Source organism: Diadema antillarum, unplaced genomic scaffold, assembly GCF_040938485.1.
Source record: "Diadema antillarum isolate AM-2024a unplaced genomic scaffold, OU_Dant_1.0 seq00001062_RagTag, whole genome shotgun sequence".
Taxonomy (NCBI): Eukaryota; Metazoa; Echinodermata; class Echinoidea; order Diadematoida; family Diadematidae; genus Diadema; species Diadema antillarum.
Genome location: NW_027271889.1, coordinates 241023 through 255814, shown reverse-complemented (window position 1 = coordinate 255814; position 14792 = coordinate 241023). Strand labels below are relative to the sequence as shown.

The window sequence follows — 14792 nt, the reverse complement described above, 5'->3', positions numbered from 1 at the left end:
TGTTGGCACCAGAGGAACATTAACTTGATATATAAACTTTAATGTCACCAAAAACAGCATGACTGTGCAAAACTTGAATACAAGTGCATGTATACAGTGTAAGCACCTATTGATTTCACACAAAACTAATTAATTGCTCCATAATGAAAATCCACTTTGACTTTGGTTGGGGAGAGATGGCCATGTCACAATTGGAATGCATAGGAACCAAATGTCTAGTCTACTGACCATTTCCTAGACAAAAATAATGTAACTGTCCTCCGTCAGCTATCTGGAGGGTACAGCTTCACTAGATGCGAGGTCTCCGTGGGATACCGTGTCACCGGGCAACGGCTGTGTTTCTTGACGTACGTGTAGATACAAGGATAGCAAAACACATACCTATCGTATAGAGGCAAAAGGGAATGAGAGAAAGATAGAGGCAGTAATGATCATTAAAATACTAAGAATAAGTCCCTTCCCTCGACTGCAAATCTCGAATACGTAAAATCACTTTCATTATTGAAGTTTCTAGATTTATCCCCATCACAACTTGCATCATTGCTATGATAAAATCTAGTGCCAATTTTAATTTGACAGTCATCATTCACACAGTAAATTTTATCTCCTCCACAAATAAGGCACCACTGACAGTCTGTGACTGAGTACATCTCAAGCCCGCCGCACACTACACGATTTTGCCCCGATTCACCGGTCTTAAGACCTTAAGACTAGAAGTGTGACGTCACAGTCTTGCCATTTTCTAGTCGTACGACTGGGTCTTAGTGCCAGTCGTAGAGATTTGACATGTTGAATTTCTACGACCAGTCGTGAGCTTTCAGCCATTCACAATGCAGCAAAATGCAAGCGCACGCAGTGCGCACTGCGCGCGCTTTACAGTCGTAAGCCTACTCGGTCGTATAGTGTGCGGTGTCCGGTTGTACAACTGGTCTTAAGACCCAGCTTGGCTTAAGACTTTAAGACCAGTCGGATCGTGTAGTGTGCGGTGGCCTTCAGATACTGAAAGAGCATCTACAGATTTAACCATTTCTTTGTTTATGGTGTCATCCAATCATTTTGCCTCTTCATTAAAACTGTAAAAACTGTTGTCATTCCAGAATGATGACATTACCATATTACCATCACTACCACAGAATCATGAAAGCATAAAACTTTCCTCATCACAATCACAACAACAATCAGCATTGTCGTAACTCTGCTCATAATTATGATCCTAATCAGAATCAGAATTGATGTCACTACCATCATCATTTCATTTTGCTGTCATACACTTTATAGAGGCAGTATCCAAATCATGCATGATGGCAGCATTTGTTCATTCTTTCCCAAACTTAAAGGGGATGGCTAGTAAGTGATCAGTGGGAATCAGTGGGAATGCTGAGGGATGATTGTACCGATCCTTGTGGGATTCATTTAAGAGTACATTATATATCTATAGTTGTGTGAAAATTATTTGCTTCAAAATGGTCTCATATTCACGTAATGTGCAGTTTAATGTTTCCAGGCTAGCATGCCTGTACAGTGATGGGGCGATCGTTTACGGCCCGTTAATAGCCACAGGAAACTGTACATATGTAACTTCCATGCAGCTCAAACTAATGACGACTTACTTGGAAGATTTAATTCTGAAGCAAATGGTTTTCACACAACAATATAATGTACTCTTAAATTAATCCCACAAGGATCGGAACAATCATCCCCCAGCATTCCCACTGATTCTCAATGATCAGTTACTAGCCACCCCCTTTAATAGCCACAGGAAATACTACATATGTGACCCTGCACCTCAAAACAAACAAAAAGTCGCCAGACATGAATTTCTAGTTAAGACCATATTCTGAAAGAGCAGACTTTAAGCTTTAAAATGATGTATAACTCAAATCAAATGGACTCTCCTAACCTATCTAAATATTAGAAAGAAAGCACAAACTCAGGAAAAGTGTGAACTGAGAAAAGAGGCTCTGAAGTACAGTATCTATTCAAGTGCTTAATCTTTACCAAACCGTGCTGGCTGTGCAATGAATGGGACAAAAAACAGGAAGTAAACCACCAGAGTAGCACCAATGAAGGGATTATCAGATTAAGCTGAAATTGAGTTGCCTCATTAACACATTCTGTCCATAATTAATGCCAACTTTCAAAGCAGTACCACTATCCTTTCAAAAGTTATTAGAGTTGAAAGTGAAGAGTGTGGACAAGGTTTTTCAGAAATGAAAAAGGGATTCTAAAGACACACCTAATCACACTATTCTACCAAAAATGTTCGAGATAAACTGCTAAAAAACCACACTTTTCTGCCCATTTTATGATACCAAATTTTAGCATAATGTAAAAGAAGACCCGCTCTTTCAGAAAATATGAAAAAGTCAAGTTCAGCTAGGTTGACCCATTTCACTTATTTTCAGTCCTCACGCAAAATCAGTGTGTGCGACTTTATGTTCGTTTTGAGGTGCACGGTCACATATGTAACTTCCATGCAGCTCAAACTAATGATGACTTACTTGGAAGATTTAATTCACTATTCAAGTCATGGTCATAAAGCGAAACTACACATGAATGGTTCTGAAAGCATTCAGTGGAAACCATAGTGATTTCAAGGAGCAGCTCCATATATTACTGAAAAAAAAAATCATTGATGTATATAATCATGACACACGCTATTGCGATGCCTAGTGCTGCCACGGAATGGAAATCATACGTGTAGATAAGGAATACCAGAGGGGCTCAAAGAGAGGTGTAGGTCAGAACCGGTATTTACAAAGGAGGACATCGTCTTACCCCGAAGTGAGGAGTGTGGTGTCATTGGTTCTCTTCTTCTGGCACAGCGGGCATAGGGAGACATCCTGGGGGAGGAGGATTTGACAGAACTCTGGCTCTCTCTCCTGGATGGGGGGGGGGGGGGGGGGGAGGGGTTAGAGGGAGGTTAGAAAGGGAGAGAGAGAGAGGGGTTAATGGAAATATACTGGAGATTTGAACAGATCCATAATCATTCCCATCTTGTGAGTGACATTCTTTTTGATAAAAAACTTGTTAAGAAATTCAGTAGATGGATAGGAATAAACAGGACAACTACAAAGTGAAAAGAAAAAAAGAGTATACACTCATTCATTCATGCATTCATGTGGTGGGACAAACTGAGCGACAAGCTTGTGCCCATGAAATGAAAATAAAAGTATTGAAAAACAGTGTACATATTTATTTGAACAGCTCTGAGAGCTGGTTAGGGGAAACTTACACACATACACATACATGGAAACATGCAAATACCCAACAGCAATAAGAACATACAGAAGAAATTGGAGAGAGGGCAAAGAATATATCAAACATACAGAGACAAGTGCAATCACATTACTCACATCACAGAAAGTAACATTAAAAACAAAGAATTCAATATCGCAGGTGGGAATGTATCACACGAATGGTCTGAAATAGAGTTGGCCAAAGTCTGCCAATAAAGGGCTCCACTCACTGCAGATCAAGAGAAAGGGATTACCAGTACCTTTGGTGGCTCTGGAATGGGCAAGGAGGTGGCAGACAAGGTGGACCTGTGGTGGTCCTCACTCATATACCACCACTCCAGGAACTGGAGGAAGAACACGCCCACAGAGAGGCCGTTGGAGATAGCGATGGCCACCACGCCCACCAGTCTCTTGAAATAGTGAAGCAGCCTTGACTGAAGACTAGAAGATGCAAAGAGGAAAGCGTAATTTGAATTAACTTCATTAATGTGTTAAAGTTACTTTCACTGTAAACACTGAAATATTAGCTGTGGTTTTATTTTCACAAATAGGCAACTGCGAAAATAACAAAGCACAAAAACAAACAAAAGTAAAAATAAAAATTTGCCCTTTACATAACACTGGCCATGGCAAGTCTAGTCTGGTGCTGGCATATAATACACAGTGTACACACGCTGTATAGCTGCATGCTACTTGCTATCATACCCCCAATATCAAATCCTTGTTATACTAGTTCCTTCTTTCTGAGAGACTTTATGTCATTTCAAGCAATATTTTAACAAAATTGTCTTTTTAAGAAGTCACATTTTCTCATTGACATTTGTGTTATGTTTTGTGCAAATGTCATAATGAGAGGACCACAAAGCACGAAATTGCACAAAGCATCTGTGTGCAAAATTATCAGTGGGTACAGTGTACTGGAATACTAGCTACAGATTCTGAATTTGAAGCAGATGGTTCCACAAGGTAGGTGCTACTGACTGAAAAAGGGAAACCACACAAACAAGTTTTCACATAATTATGTTTCTGACATTTTTCCTTTAGATGTACCCTCAATACTTTCTTCAGATAAGGATGGAGCAATACCTGACAAAAGATTAAATAGTGAACAATAAGATTTTGATTTTGATTCTTCGTTTAGCAGCAGGCCAGTGTAATCCCTGAAGGATGAGAGAAACAGATTTGATTTGGGAGAAGGGTGGCTTACCTGGAGTCTGCGGTCAGTAAGGGTAAGCCACTTTCACTGCTCAGGTCTGCCATGTCTTCTTTCGACAAATACTGCAGGTGAACGCCTGAGAGAGGCGAGAGCAACAGAAACATGTTTAAAGGGGAATTCCAGACGATTTTCATAATTTCACATCATGTAGTACATAAAATTGACAGCTTCATGTATAGATTTGTGGAATTTATTGTGGTTCTTGAGCGGAGAAACAGTATTTTTTAAAACCTTAAACAAATCACACTGAACAATGATGATGACATAGGAGGCACACATATTTCGGAAAATGTAGCAGTGCAATTCCATTACAATACCGCTTGCTTGCAAGTTCACCTGTGTATAATCTATGCATGCATTCTTCTCTTGTGCTGCTTCTTTGAGCCCCAGCTCATGCATTCTTATGGTGTTCCTGCCATGTCATCATCCTTGTTCATTGCAATTTGTTATAAACTTCCAAAACATTCTTATTCTTATCCCAATCATCATAATGCTTGAAACTCTGTACTCAGTATAACTGATTTATGGTTGTTCAAATGTAAAAATATGAAAATCATCCGGAGGTCTCCTTTAAGCCCGCCAATGCTTTGTATGGTAAATCAGCATTTCTCTGGGCATGATTTCTAATCTACACCAACCAGCAGACAATAGACCAGTTCGTAATTCCACTTTGCGCATGAGCAGAAAAAGGTCATTTGTACCAACAAGCATTTTGGTCTGTAAATTCACTGAGATAAGCATCTGTGATGTGATGATTATTCATGTGATCCTTATCTAAATGGTGCTTGCCAGCACATCCACCTGACAACAAGAATGGTATTTTGAAATATAAAAGGAAACATCCTGTTATTGCATTCAATACAAAACAAGGAAATGGATGCCGGCAAAATTGTCAACTGCTGAGGTATTCTGATCACCTGATCTAAACTCAGGTTCATTCTTTGTTTGCACATGAATTCCATAAATTGTATCGTCGTCAAGCTTATGCATTATGCCGCTTTGAAAACGAGTGAAGTGTCTAACCAACTAAGAAAAAAGAAAGGTCATTTGCACTAATGTGTACATGAGCTAATTACGAACTGGCTTATTCCTTTAAAATGACCCAGTAGTGTGGAGATACCACGGAGAAGGAAGGCTGGCCCAGCTTGGACACATGCGACAATCCCCCACAGAATTGCATAGACAGCTTTATCACTGATCTCTCTACATATGTATGTGGCCCCACAGACAGCTATGAAAAGAGTCTCAACTCAAGTCGACCGTTTTTAGTGAGCATATGAAGAGTTTGTTCACAAAAACCGATAAGTCCATATTTGCCAAATGGAGATATTTGCGATTAAAGGTCAAGAAAAATAAAGAGAATAATAAGAAAAATTTTGCTTCTTTTGACCATAACTTCAAAAGTTTACTTTATATGTAGTGACCAATATATCATTTAAAAGGTATTATTTTGTACTTTATGACAGAGACCGTACTATAAAATCTTCAAAAATGGACTTATCGGTTTTTGCAAACAAACTCTTCATATACTTCCATGCGCATATTTGCTGACAGGTGCTATTTGTGGTTTCAAATGTGACTTGGTGGGCAGCGAATGAAGATCTATTCAATAGGACTACCCATGTTTCCCCCACGCTACTGGGTCTTCAATGTAGTTACCAATGAAGACAGATTGAGTAATCCTGTCATCAATCCTTGTGATCTCGGTGGATTTGTATTGGAGTGTGATATGATACAATCATTTTAAGACAAAGTGTCTGAAGTTTGCCATAGCAATGTTTTCGAGTTTTCTTGGTGATTTCTCGTTTTCACATGATCATCTATTATTCACTATTCTACAAAGACAAGCTTGGTTTTGAAGTGTTCTTTTTTTTTTGTCCTTGTTTGCTTGTTTGTTTTTGTGACAAAAAATAAGCAGAGTCAACAGAATACTTTTGGTCAATCACCTCACTTTGTGATGAAAATAAAACAAGAACTATCTGTGTCAATGCAAAAACAAATTTTTTAAAGATATCATGATCCAATTAATGTCTTTTGAATCTTGTCTTTTCGCGAGGCTCAAAAATGAAAGAAAATCAAATAATAATCTCATTAATATTAATCAAACAGGAGACCTGCACATAGGCAAATATTAATGGGATATCTCACCAGCAAGTTTGAGGAAAGGAGAGTGGACTTGAGTCTTCCTGAAGAGGTACCTCAGCTGATACACAAATATGGCAGACTAGAAATGAAAATAAAAAACAGACATCAGTATATTGAATTATTTATATCGTTGAATTAAAGAAGTAGTATTCATATTGTGTAATCATACATTAATCTTTTTTGCAAGGTTTTTCCAACAGCATGTGCTGCAGTCACTTGTTGACTTGTAATTCTATGACTATTACTACAAGAATCACAGATATTATACATACCATAATCGCACTATACAAGAAGAGTTGGGTGAAAGGCTTATCAGTGGCACACACACACACACACACACTGCAGCCCTTAAAAGACATCATTATTGCAGAAGGAACGTCACCACACTTTCTAGATAACACGATCGAAAGATTATTTCTGCAGGACCATCACTCTGGCCTCACACATTTTGACACTGATGAAAACCATGCGTGCATATACTGGACATGACCTTAGCAATGTTGCTTTAAAATTGCCACATGATATTTACCTCCCAAGACAGATGTAGGTATGGGTATATGGCCAGGTAGAGCCGTTTATACATCCGGAGCTTATGTCGCCCTCTATCGCCTACATCAAGCGCTTCCTCGTGCCATCTCTGAAATATGGCGTCCAGTTTTAACTTGATGTACGGAACCAAGACCTATTTTCAAATTAGAAACAGAGCAGAGCGATTTTACTGATACAATAATTAGCAATGCCTTCCAATTACATGACAAATACAACCCATAGATAACATCTCACAATCAATGCACATCTAACGTAACCGCTCAGTACAAGTCAGTGGAGCAGAGACAAAGGATGTCATCTGATATTACACACTGTGTCTTACATATCATCAAAAAAATAAATATAGAGAATGTCATGTAGTTTTCCACTTGGGGTCAAGAGGTCACGAGGTTAGTGCCTTCTCAAAGAGCATAGATATTCTGTGCTTTTGATTTACACAGGGCAAAAAAAAAAGAAAAAAATACCAAAGGTTAAGAGGGGGAAAATGTCCACATTTGTTATGGACCAAGAACAATTTTGGAAAGAATTTTCTTTCTGAAGCATGGTGCCATGGTGATTTTATTTCGCAAATTGTGTTTGAATGCCTAATCTTCTGCATGCTTGACTGCATCTTAATGTCAAAGCACATTTTCGTAAAACTTCTCTTTGTCTGGTGGCTGGCTCTATTGCCATGTCTAGTAAAGTTTTTAAAATAGCCCAGAGCATGAACTTGATGGGCGGAGACTTTGATCACTGTTTCGTGGTGATAGGGTCATGTACGAGTGGATACTCACAAGGACAATGAGAGATTTCCAGTGCTCCCTCTTCGGTAGCCCATCTACGACTGTTGCTCCGGACAGTGTAGAACCCTTGCTTGCCACCCGCTTGAGGCTGTAGAAGTTTTCTGAGAATGAAGCGCCTGAAATCGCAAGGCAAGACAAGAAAGAGTAGTTTATTAAAGAGACTGACACACTAACCAACACTCTTTGAAATTAAGGCAAAACATCACACATTATCGTACTGTAATTTACAACAACTACAAGGATTCCTGCATCCAGATTGGTCAAATGCTCATCATGTGACATATGCTAGCTGTACAAGCGCTGTCAAGCAGTTAAAGTAGCACATGAAGACATCACTACCTGTGTATATCATTTGTAGCCTCTTCATCAAACTAGCATTTTCTCTAACCGCTGTGCCCTGAGAAAATGATTGCTGCTGCATTCAGGTCTTGGCTTGGACCATGCCATTTAACCCATCGAGGACGAGTCCCGAGTATACTCGGGCAGGTGTCTATGGGAAATGCATGTTGTAGCAAAATCAGCCCATCCTCAACAGGTTAACATCTCACATGTCGTTTATGTACACAGCAAATAGAGGTACAGGAAGAGACAAATCAGCGTGAGGGATCAAGATTTTCAGTGAAAGAAGAGAGACTCTAGTCAACGTGGCAAACCGGAGTTTAGATATAGTTTCTAATCTTTCACTTCATGCAAAGTCTCATACTGACACACTTGTGACCATTCAGCATTACTATGTTCCATCACCACATGGGCGAAGCATATGTTTTGTTTGAATTGAAATACAACAACACAAAGAATTTGAAGGAATAAATGAAAAGTAAAATATGGGTCCTGACAAAAGATAAATATACCATGCACCTTTGTTAAACTTTCTGATATCTACCAGTAAAAAACATTAAATTTGCTTGCATGCAAACATATTATGTGGACATGTGATCTAATCAAACCCAAATTGTTTTAGTTTTTCCATTTATAAATTGAAACTTTTCTTGCCCCATGTCCCATTTTTGTTGGCTTGTGTTTGGGCCTATCATTATGTGACCAGAGAACAGGAACTATGATGGACTTGTTTTCAGTTACAAAGGGGTCCTGGCTTACTGGTCTTGCTGAGAAAGTGATGCTGCAATATCAAGTCCAGGACTGAGTAGACTTCGTCGGACCATCGGTACACTCTGCCAAACTGGGCTGGATGGTTTTCCGCCAGGACCTGGATATAGATGTACCACAGATCACCACAATTTGTTTTGGATTCATTTGTTTCTTGCATTATAATGAACTCCAGCCTGTTTCAAACATCGGCTACATCATGATTAGTACCAAGGCAAAACACTGTAATGCCATAGGTAACATGGTAGATCAGGATATATCATGGAACAAACTTAGTTGATTGTTTCAAGTACTCGAGAAAAACCCAAATTGTATGCAAGAGGTGCATATGTCACACACTATCTATGGTGCATAAAGTTCATGCGAAATAGTATTTAGGTTCTAGTATTTGAATGAAAATAAGATTGAATACAATGTACATGTAACTTACAATGAGACTTAATAAAATATATACAACAGTAATGCAAAGGAACAATAACATTTAATCTCAGATCAAGAATATCTTGCAAGACAACAAAATCAAAGTATGAAAACTAATTTACCTTCATAATATAGATTTTTGTCACCATCATTTAAATAATGATAAAAACATGCATAATTTCAAATTTTTACAAATATATCATGAGGCCCTCACCTCCTTTGGAAAATGTCAAATCTAGTTCTGAGACCAGAACAATTCAATTCTGAAGAATACAGCAATAATTTTTTTTTTTCACTTTGTAAAAATGCTGTAAACAAAGAAATCTCATGGGTACTCAGGAAAATAATTGAAATTTCAAGCATGTACAGAAAGCTGAAAAAAAAAAAAATCTCACAACCCTAAAGTAAATATCTGCCTGAAGAATGTGATGTCGTAACTTAATTAACCCACTGATATCTTACAATCATGGGAAGTCCCAACAATTTGCATATAACAAGATTGATAATACAAGTAATCTACCTTCAGAAAATAGGAGAGAGCAGGACGCAGAGTTGCCATCAAACTCTCCTGGGCGAGAACTTCGAAAAACGACGGCCGATTCTCCGTCGCCGCAGACGTGAGATGAGCGCCATACTCTGCCATATTGAGAAACGGTTGACCTTCTGACTCGGTGAGCGTCTATCAAATGTGTGTTAGGACTACAACTGGATCAGGCTTCCAGATTTATCATGCTCCCTTTAGTGGCCAGGCAGAGTTAACGAAAATGCAATGTGCTTGAAGCTTGAAAGTCACGTTTTGTCCATCAGGGCAAGCCACATACATCTGTATTCTATGTATATGAAATGTAATTGTAAAGACAGAGACAAACAGAGAATTATAAATTGGTCACTGTATCAAGCAAGATGTACTTTAACTGCATGAAATTTTTGAGAATTGGAGCCGGGCAATGGCCTTTTTCTGCGACACGAAATTTTCACAAATTGTCACTGGCATTCAGTGCATATATTATATGCAGTGTAGACAAGAACTTTTAAACATGTAATTTTGTGAATCTTGGCTCTTGCAGAATTCATGAAATTAAAGCGCACGCCAACATTCCTCGTTTTACAAAGTCAGTATATTGGTTGAATGCCACTCCAAACACTGTTGCATGATGGCAATGCACAATGGCCGTCAACAAAATGATAATAATAATTAGCTACTTGTATAGCGCACCGGTCAGGTCCACCTTTCAGTGCTCATGGTGCTTCAAAAATGAAAAAATAAATATACAGTATACATGTTCAAACATGACAACAGAGTAGAGAATGGCAAACAACAAACAAACAGTTAATACCAGATGAAGAATACAATTGTTCCGAACATTATAGACAGCAATTATAGTCCTCAGTGTGAGAGGAACAGATACGTATGAAGTTTGGATTTGAATGTTTCTGTAGATGACAGTTCAAATTGCCTTAACTGGAAAAAAAAATGGGGGTTCATCATATACAGGGACGCTCATATACTATTAACTAATTGTACACTGTATGTGCCATGGAGGGCACTGAGCTGAGGTCACGCTGAGAATAGACACTCTACAAGCCTTGTCTACTAATAGCATGTTATTGTTACAGCTCTAGGCTTTCTTAGATGAGCCCATGATTGGTACAGCCTAGTATTCTTTGACACAATGAAGCTACTAAATTCACAGCCTTGTATGTACAATGTATATCATGTTTGAAAGATACAGCCTGTTACCTCTTAAAATTCAGAGTAAACAGGGCAGCAAAGACCAGTATTCCAGTAAAGCTTCACAAAAAGTTTTTGCTCTTCATGACCTCTTGCCAAACTAGAGTAGATTTCAAGCTGGAAATTAGCAGGCGAGTTAAGACGCAGTCCTCATTTTGGACTGCGAGTGCTATTACCAGTTGTTGCACACTGAATGGTGAATTGTCATCTTTTGTGCTAGTGAAGTTGGTCGTGATGTTCAGTGAACAGCAGCCAGATTACAAATGACTAGAGAGAGCTCACAGAGACTGTCAGCCTTGCCACCAGACAGCACTGTGCCTAACTATACACAGCCTAGCCCGATCAGACGCTGTAAGTACGCTGTGCGCGACTTATCTACGTACAGCGACTGGGTTGTGTATAGTTATACACAGCCCAGTTGCTGTAAGTAGCACGACAAAGTGTACTAACAGCGTCTGGTCGGGCTACACTGTGCCATGATTATGATTGGCACAGCTACATGATCCTTATATAGTATACCTTACGGGTGATAATGTTGAAGCGAGCAAATGAATGAAGCTGTAACCGTGTTAAGATACAGCGCATACAAATCATGTGTGTGTACCAATCAAGGTCCAAGGACGTGCTGTACTAAACATTGCACCAAAGAAGGTAACATAAAAACCAATTTTTTGTTCAAAAACATACACTCAAGACTTCATCTATTTTGGAACTTATAAAATTAATAATAGCACGAAATAAGTGTACCGGTACCAAACTTGGGCAAGTTACTCTACTGTCTGTGAGCTGAGTTAGGTAGGTTCGTTCTTACTCCGACCAGCCCCATACGCATAGACGCATAGCGTTGCGTATGGGGCTGCTGGTCGCAGTTCTTAAGGCCGTGTCACACCATTCCGGGCAAGCTACGTGGGCTTGTGGCGAGGAGGTAGTTTCCAGCACGTAGAAGATTTTCAGCGGGCGAACAAGAATGTTTGCAATTTTCATTCATGCCTTGTCATACCGTACGGGGGAACTTCTGTGGCTTGACTTGCGGGGAAACAAATTTACTCCCCGGAGCTCTCCGCAGTTGGTCCGCACCTGACAGTATCTAGCACGTAGTTGCCCGGAGGTGCTCACGCAAGTCCGATTTAACCGCAGCCAAGTTTTGAGCAGGACCAAAACTTTTTCCGGGTGGGTCACGGGAATGCCCGTAGAGGTCCACGCAGAACGCCAGTAGGAGACCCTTAGCGGCAGTACTTCCCAGGCAATTCCCACGCAGGTACTTTGCAGTCCCGTATGCAGCCAAGATAATGAAATTCTGTGAGATTTCAGCCTTTCCATTAGAGGAATTCCTTCACTGAGTTGTCATCCCCCACGCAACTGGTACAAAGGTCACACAGTATACTCGCAAGTATAACGCGTCCAGCAAGTAAGACACATGCGCTGACTCGCACAAATCCTTTCCGCCCTCAGGAATGTCCGGTCTGCTAGAAAATCCCTAGGCCTACACGTAACAAGCCCGGCGAGTAGCTTGCCCGGAAAGGTGCGACAGAGCCTAAAAAAAAAAAAATATGTGTGCGCACCTCCGGGCGACTACTTTTGAGATACATGCTAGGTACTGTCATGTGCGGATCATCTACGGGGACCTCCGGGTAGTCAAAATTGTTCTTTGCATGTCGCACGCAAGGCTGGTGTGACACCGCCTTAACTAAAGGTTCGTTCCAGAACCCAAATCTGTTCTGTCTCATAATGAATAGAAACAAGCTCCACCACTCACTACACTAGCATAGCACGAGCTGCGAGGTGGCTATCCGAGGTCTAATCTATATGACGTTATGTAAAATTTTATGTAACGTTATTTAGGCCCCTTTAAAATCAATAAAATTATTAACAATTACCGAGTGAGCTACGTGAGATACCCATAAACAATAAAAGAGTCTAGAGTAAAATATCCCGTTTGCGGCAGTTTAAGCATTGTTAAGAGTTTTTCCAACTTGGAAACAAATCAGGCAAATTATTTTCAACCATTTCATATATCATAGACAAGATTATTCATTAACGCAATTGTTTTCATGAAAGAAATTTATCATTGACCAACGCAGTTTTCATGATTTACCAGGGCAAAACCCGGCACAATTTTCGCCGATAACGGCGATATGCGACGTAGTATTTCTGCTTGCGGCACGATGTACAATCCCTATGCAATACGCGCGTGCCCCGCGATCTTTGGCTGAACGCCTTCACATGTCTCGTGAACATTGCGTAAGCGCCAATTCCCATTGCGAAAGCATGTGAAAATAGCGTGCGCACATGCATTGGCCGCAAACAAGATCGCAATTCTGGCGGTGTTGTTGATGTCTTTCTCGTGTTTTTCTCATTTCTTTTCGATGGCAACATCCACTTTCCGAAAAAAATGGCGGCCCGCATCGGCTCGCGAAAATTCTATTTTACGTGAGGATATGTTTTCAAAATCCAGGAACATCGAGAAAACGACAAAAAATCCAGTTTCTTGGACCATTGTTTCTTAACTGTTATGCTAAGAAGTATATACCGAAAATTTCATTTTGGATGCGATATGTTGTCATTTAGGTGAGAAAATTTCACTTTCGGCAGGGATCGTGCCCATTTTATCGGTTGGTTTTTGTTGATTGCTAGTGTGTTAGTATATGTGTAGTGTTCATGTAACAGTGCAATGCTGTGTTTAGCTGTATATTACCGTGTATGTTGTACCTGCCGCGAACGGCTGCACGGCCGCTTACTGACGCAGTTACTCTAGATCTCGGCTGGCTTGATTGCAGAATACCCCACCAATACTTCGTATGACCATTGGTCAGCCAACGCCAAAGGTACGAGGTGCATCTAGGGGGAAAGATAAATAAAGATATCGCCCTTCTCGATTTGCACCTGATGGTTATGACTTATGAGTGACGGATAGTGCAGTCAAGCCGCGCCAGCACCAGCAGCCCCGGAGGTGGTATACAGTCGAACCGGCCCGCCCCCCTGGCTCTCGGCTGGGATCCAGCAGCCTCCCGTTGTTGCCTGCGCGTGTTTTCCTTCCGTACGTATGGCACGTACTGGTACGTACAACACGTGAAGGTATCACTGGAATCATCTGCCACAGGAAATCCTTATCCTCGTTCTGTATTTAGATATTTTGGCCATCACATTAAAAGTATTATCAAATTGAGGAAAAACGAAAAATCAATCCCAAATATATAGTATTAATATATAAGAAATTATTAATACCCTTAAATATATTTTTTCAATTAATCATTGTCCGAATCTACAATATCATGCCTTTCTTTCTTTAGCAATCAGTGACAGAATGCATCAGATCGATTGAGAAAAGTGGTAAATATGACCGTGGGGCATGATCACAAATGCAATGGGGAAGTTGAGGGGGCGGAAGTCAAAACTCTCAGTACTTTAACTCTGGAGAATGTGAGTATAATCGCCACACCTTTCATATACTTTGTAAAATCAACTTAGCCTCCTTTCAAACACTCAGTGACTATTGTTCAGAACATTAAACATGTTAAAGTCAGTTTAGTTACACATGTCTTTTCAGTGGCCGCCGGCCGTGGCCTGTTGAAAAGGTACGCACAGCACAGCACACAGCTCAC

General features: G+C 40.1%; 1 protein-coding gene across 1 annotated transcript; it reads right to left on the bottom strand.

The window, feature by feature from the left end:
- Nucleotides 1-263: 263 nt before the first annotated feature.
- Nucleotides 264-14141, bottom strand: LOC139743262 (peroxisome assembly protein 12-A-like). The gene is made up of 10 exons (XM_071653758.1): nucleotides 14074-14141; nucleotides 9979-10288; nucleotides 9030-9138; nucleotides 7923-8047; nucleotides 7130-7282; nucleotides 6604-6679; nucleotides 4447-4531; nucleotides 3500-3680; nucleotides 2779-2882; nucleotides 264-381 (listed from the first exon to the last, which is right to left on the bottom strand). The coding sequence occupies exons 2-10, from the start codon at nucleotides 10099-10101 to the stop codon at nucleotides 264-266; spliced, it is 1074 nt and encodes a 357-aa protein (XP_071509859.1). The 5' UTR covers nucleotides 10102-10288; nucleotides 14074-14141.
- Nucleotides 14142-14792: the final 651 nt, after the last annotated feature.

Excerpts from the sequence above, each read along its gene's own strand:
- LOC139743262 (XM_071653758.1), bottom strand. The coding sequence starts at position 10,101 with ATGGCAGAGTATGGCGCTCATCTCACGTCTGCGGCGACGGAGAATCGG. Across the intron at positions 9,139-9,978 it reads CTCTCTCCTATTTTCTGAAG|GTCCTGGCGGAAAACCATCC; the intron begins GTAGATTACTTG and ends ATCTATATCCAG. Across the intron at positions 3,681-4,446 it reads TTACTGACCGCAGACTCCAG|TCTTCAGTCAAGGCTGCTTC; the intron begins GTAAGCCACCCT and ends TGCATCTTCTAG.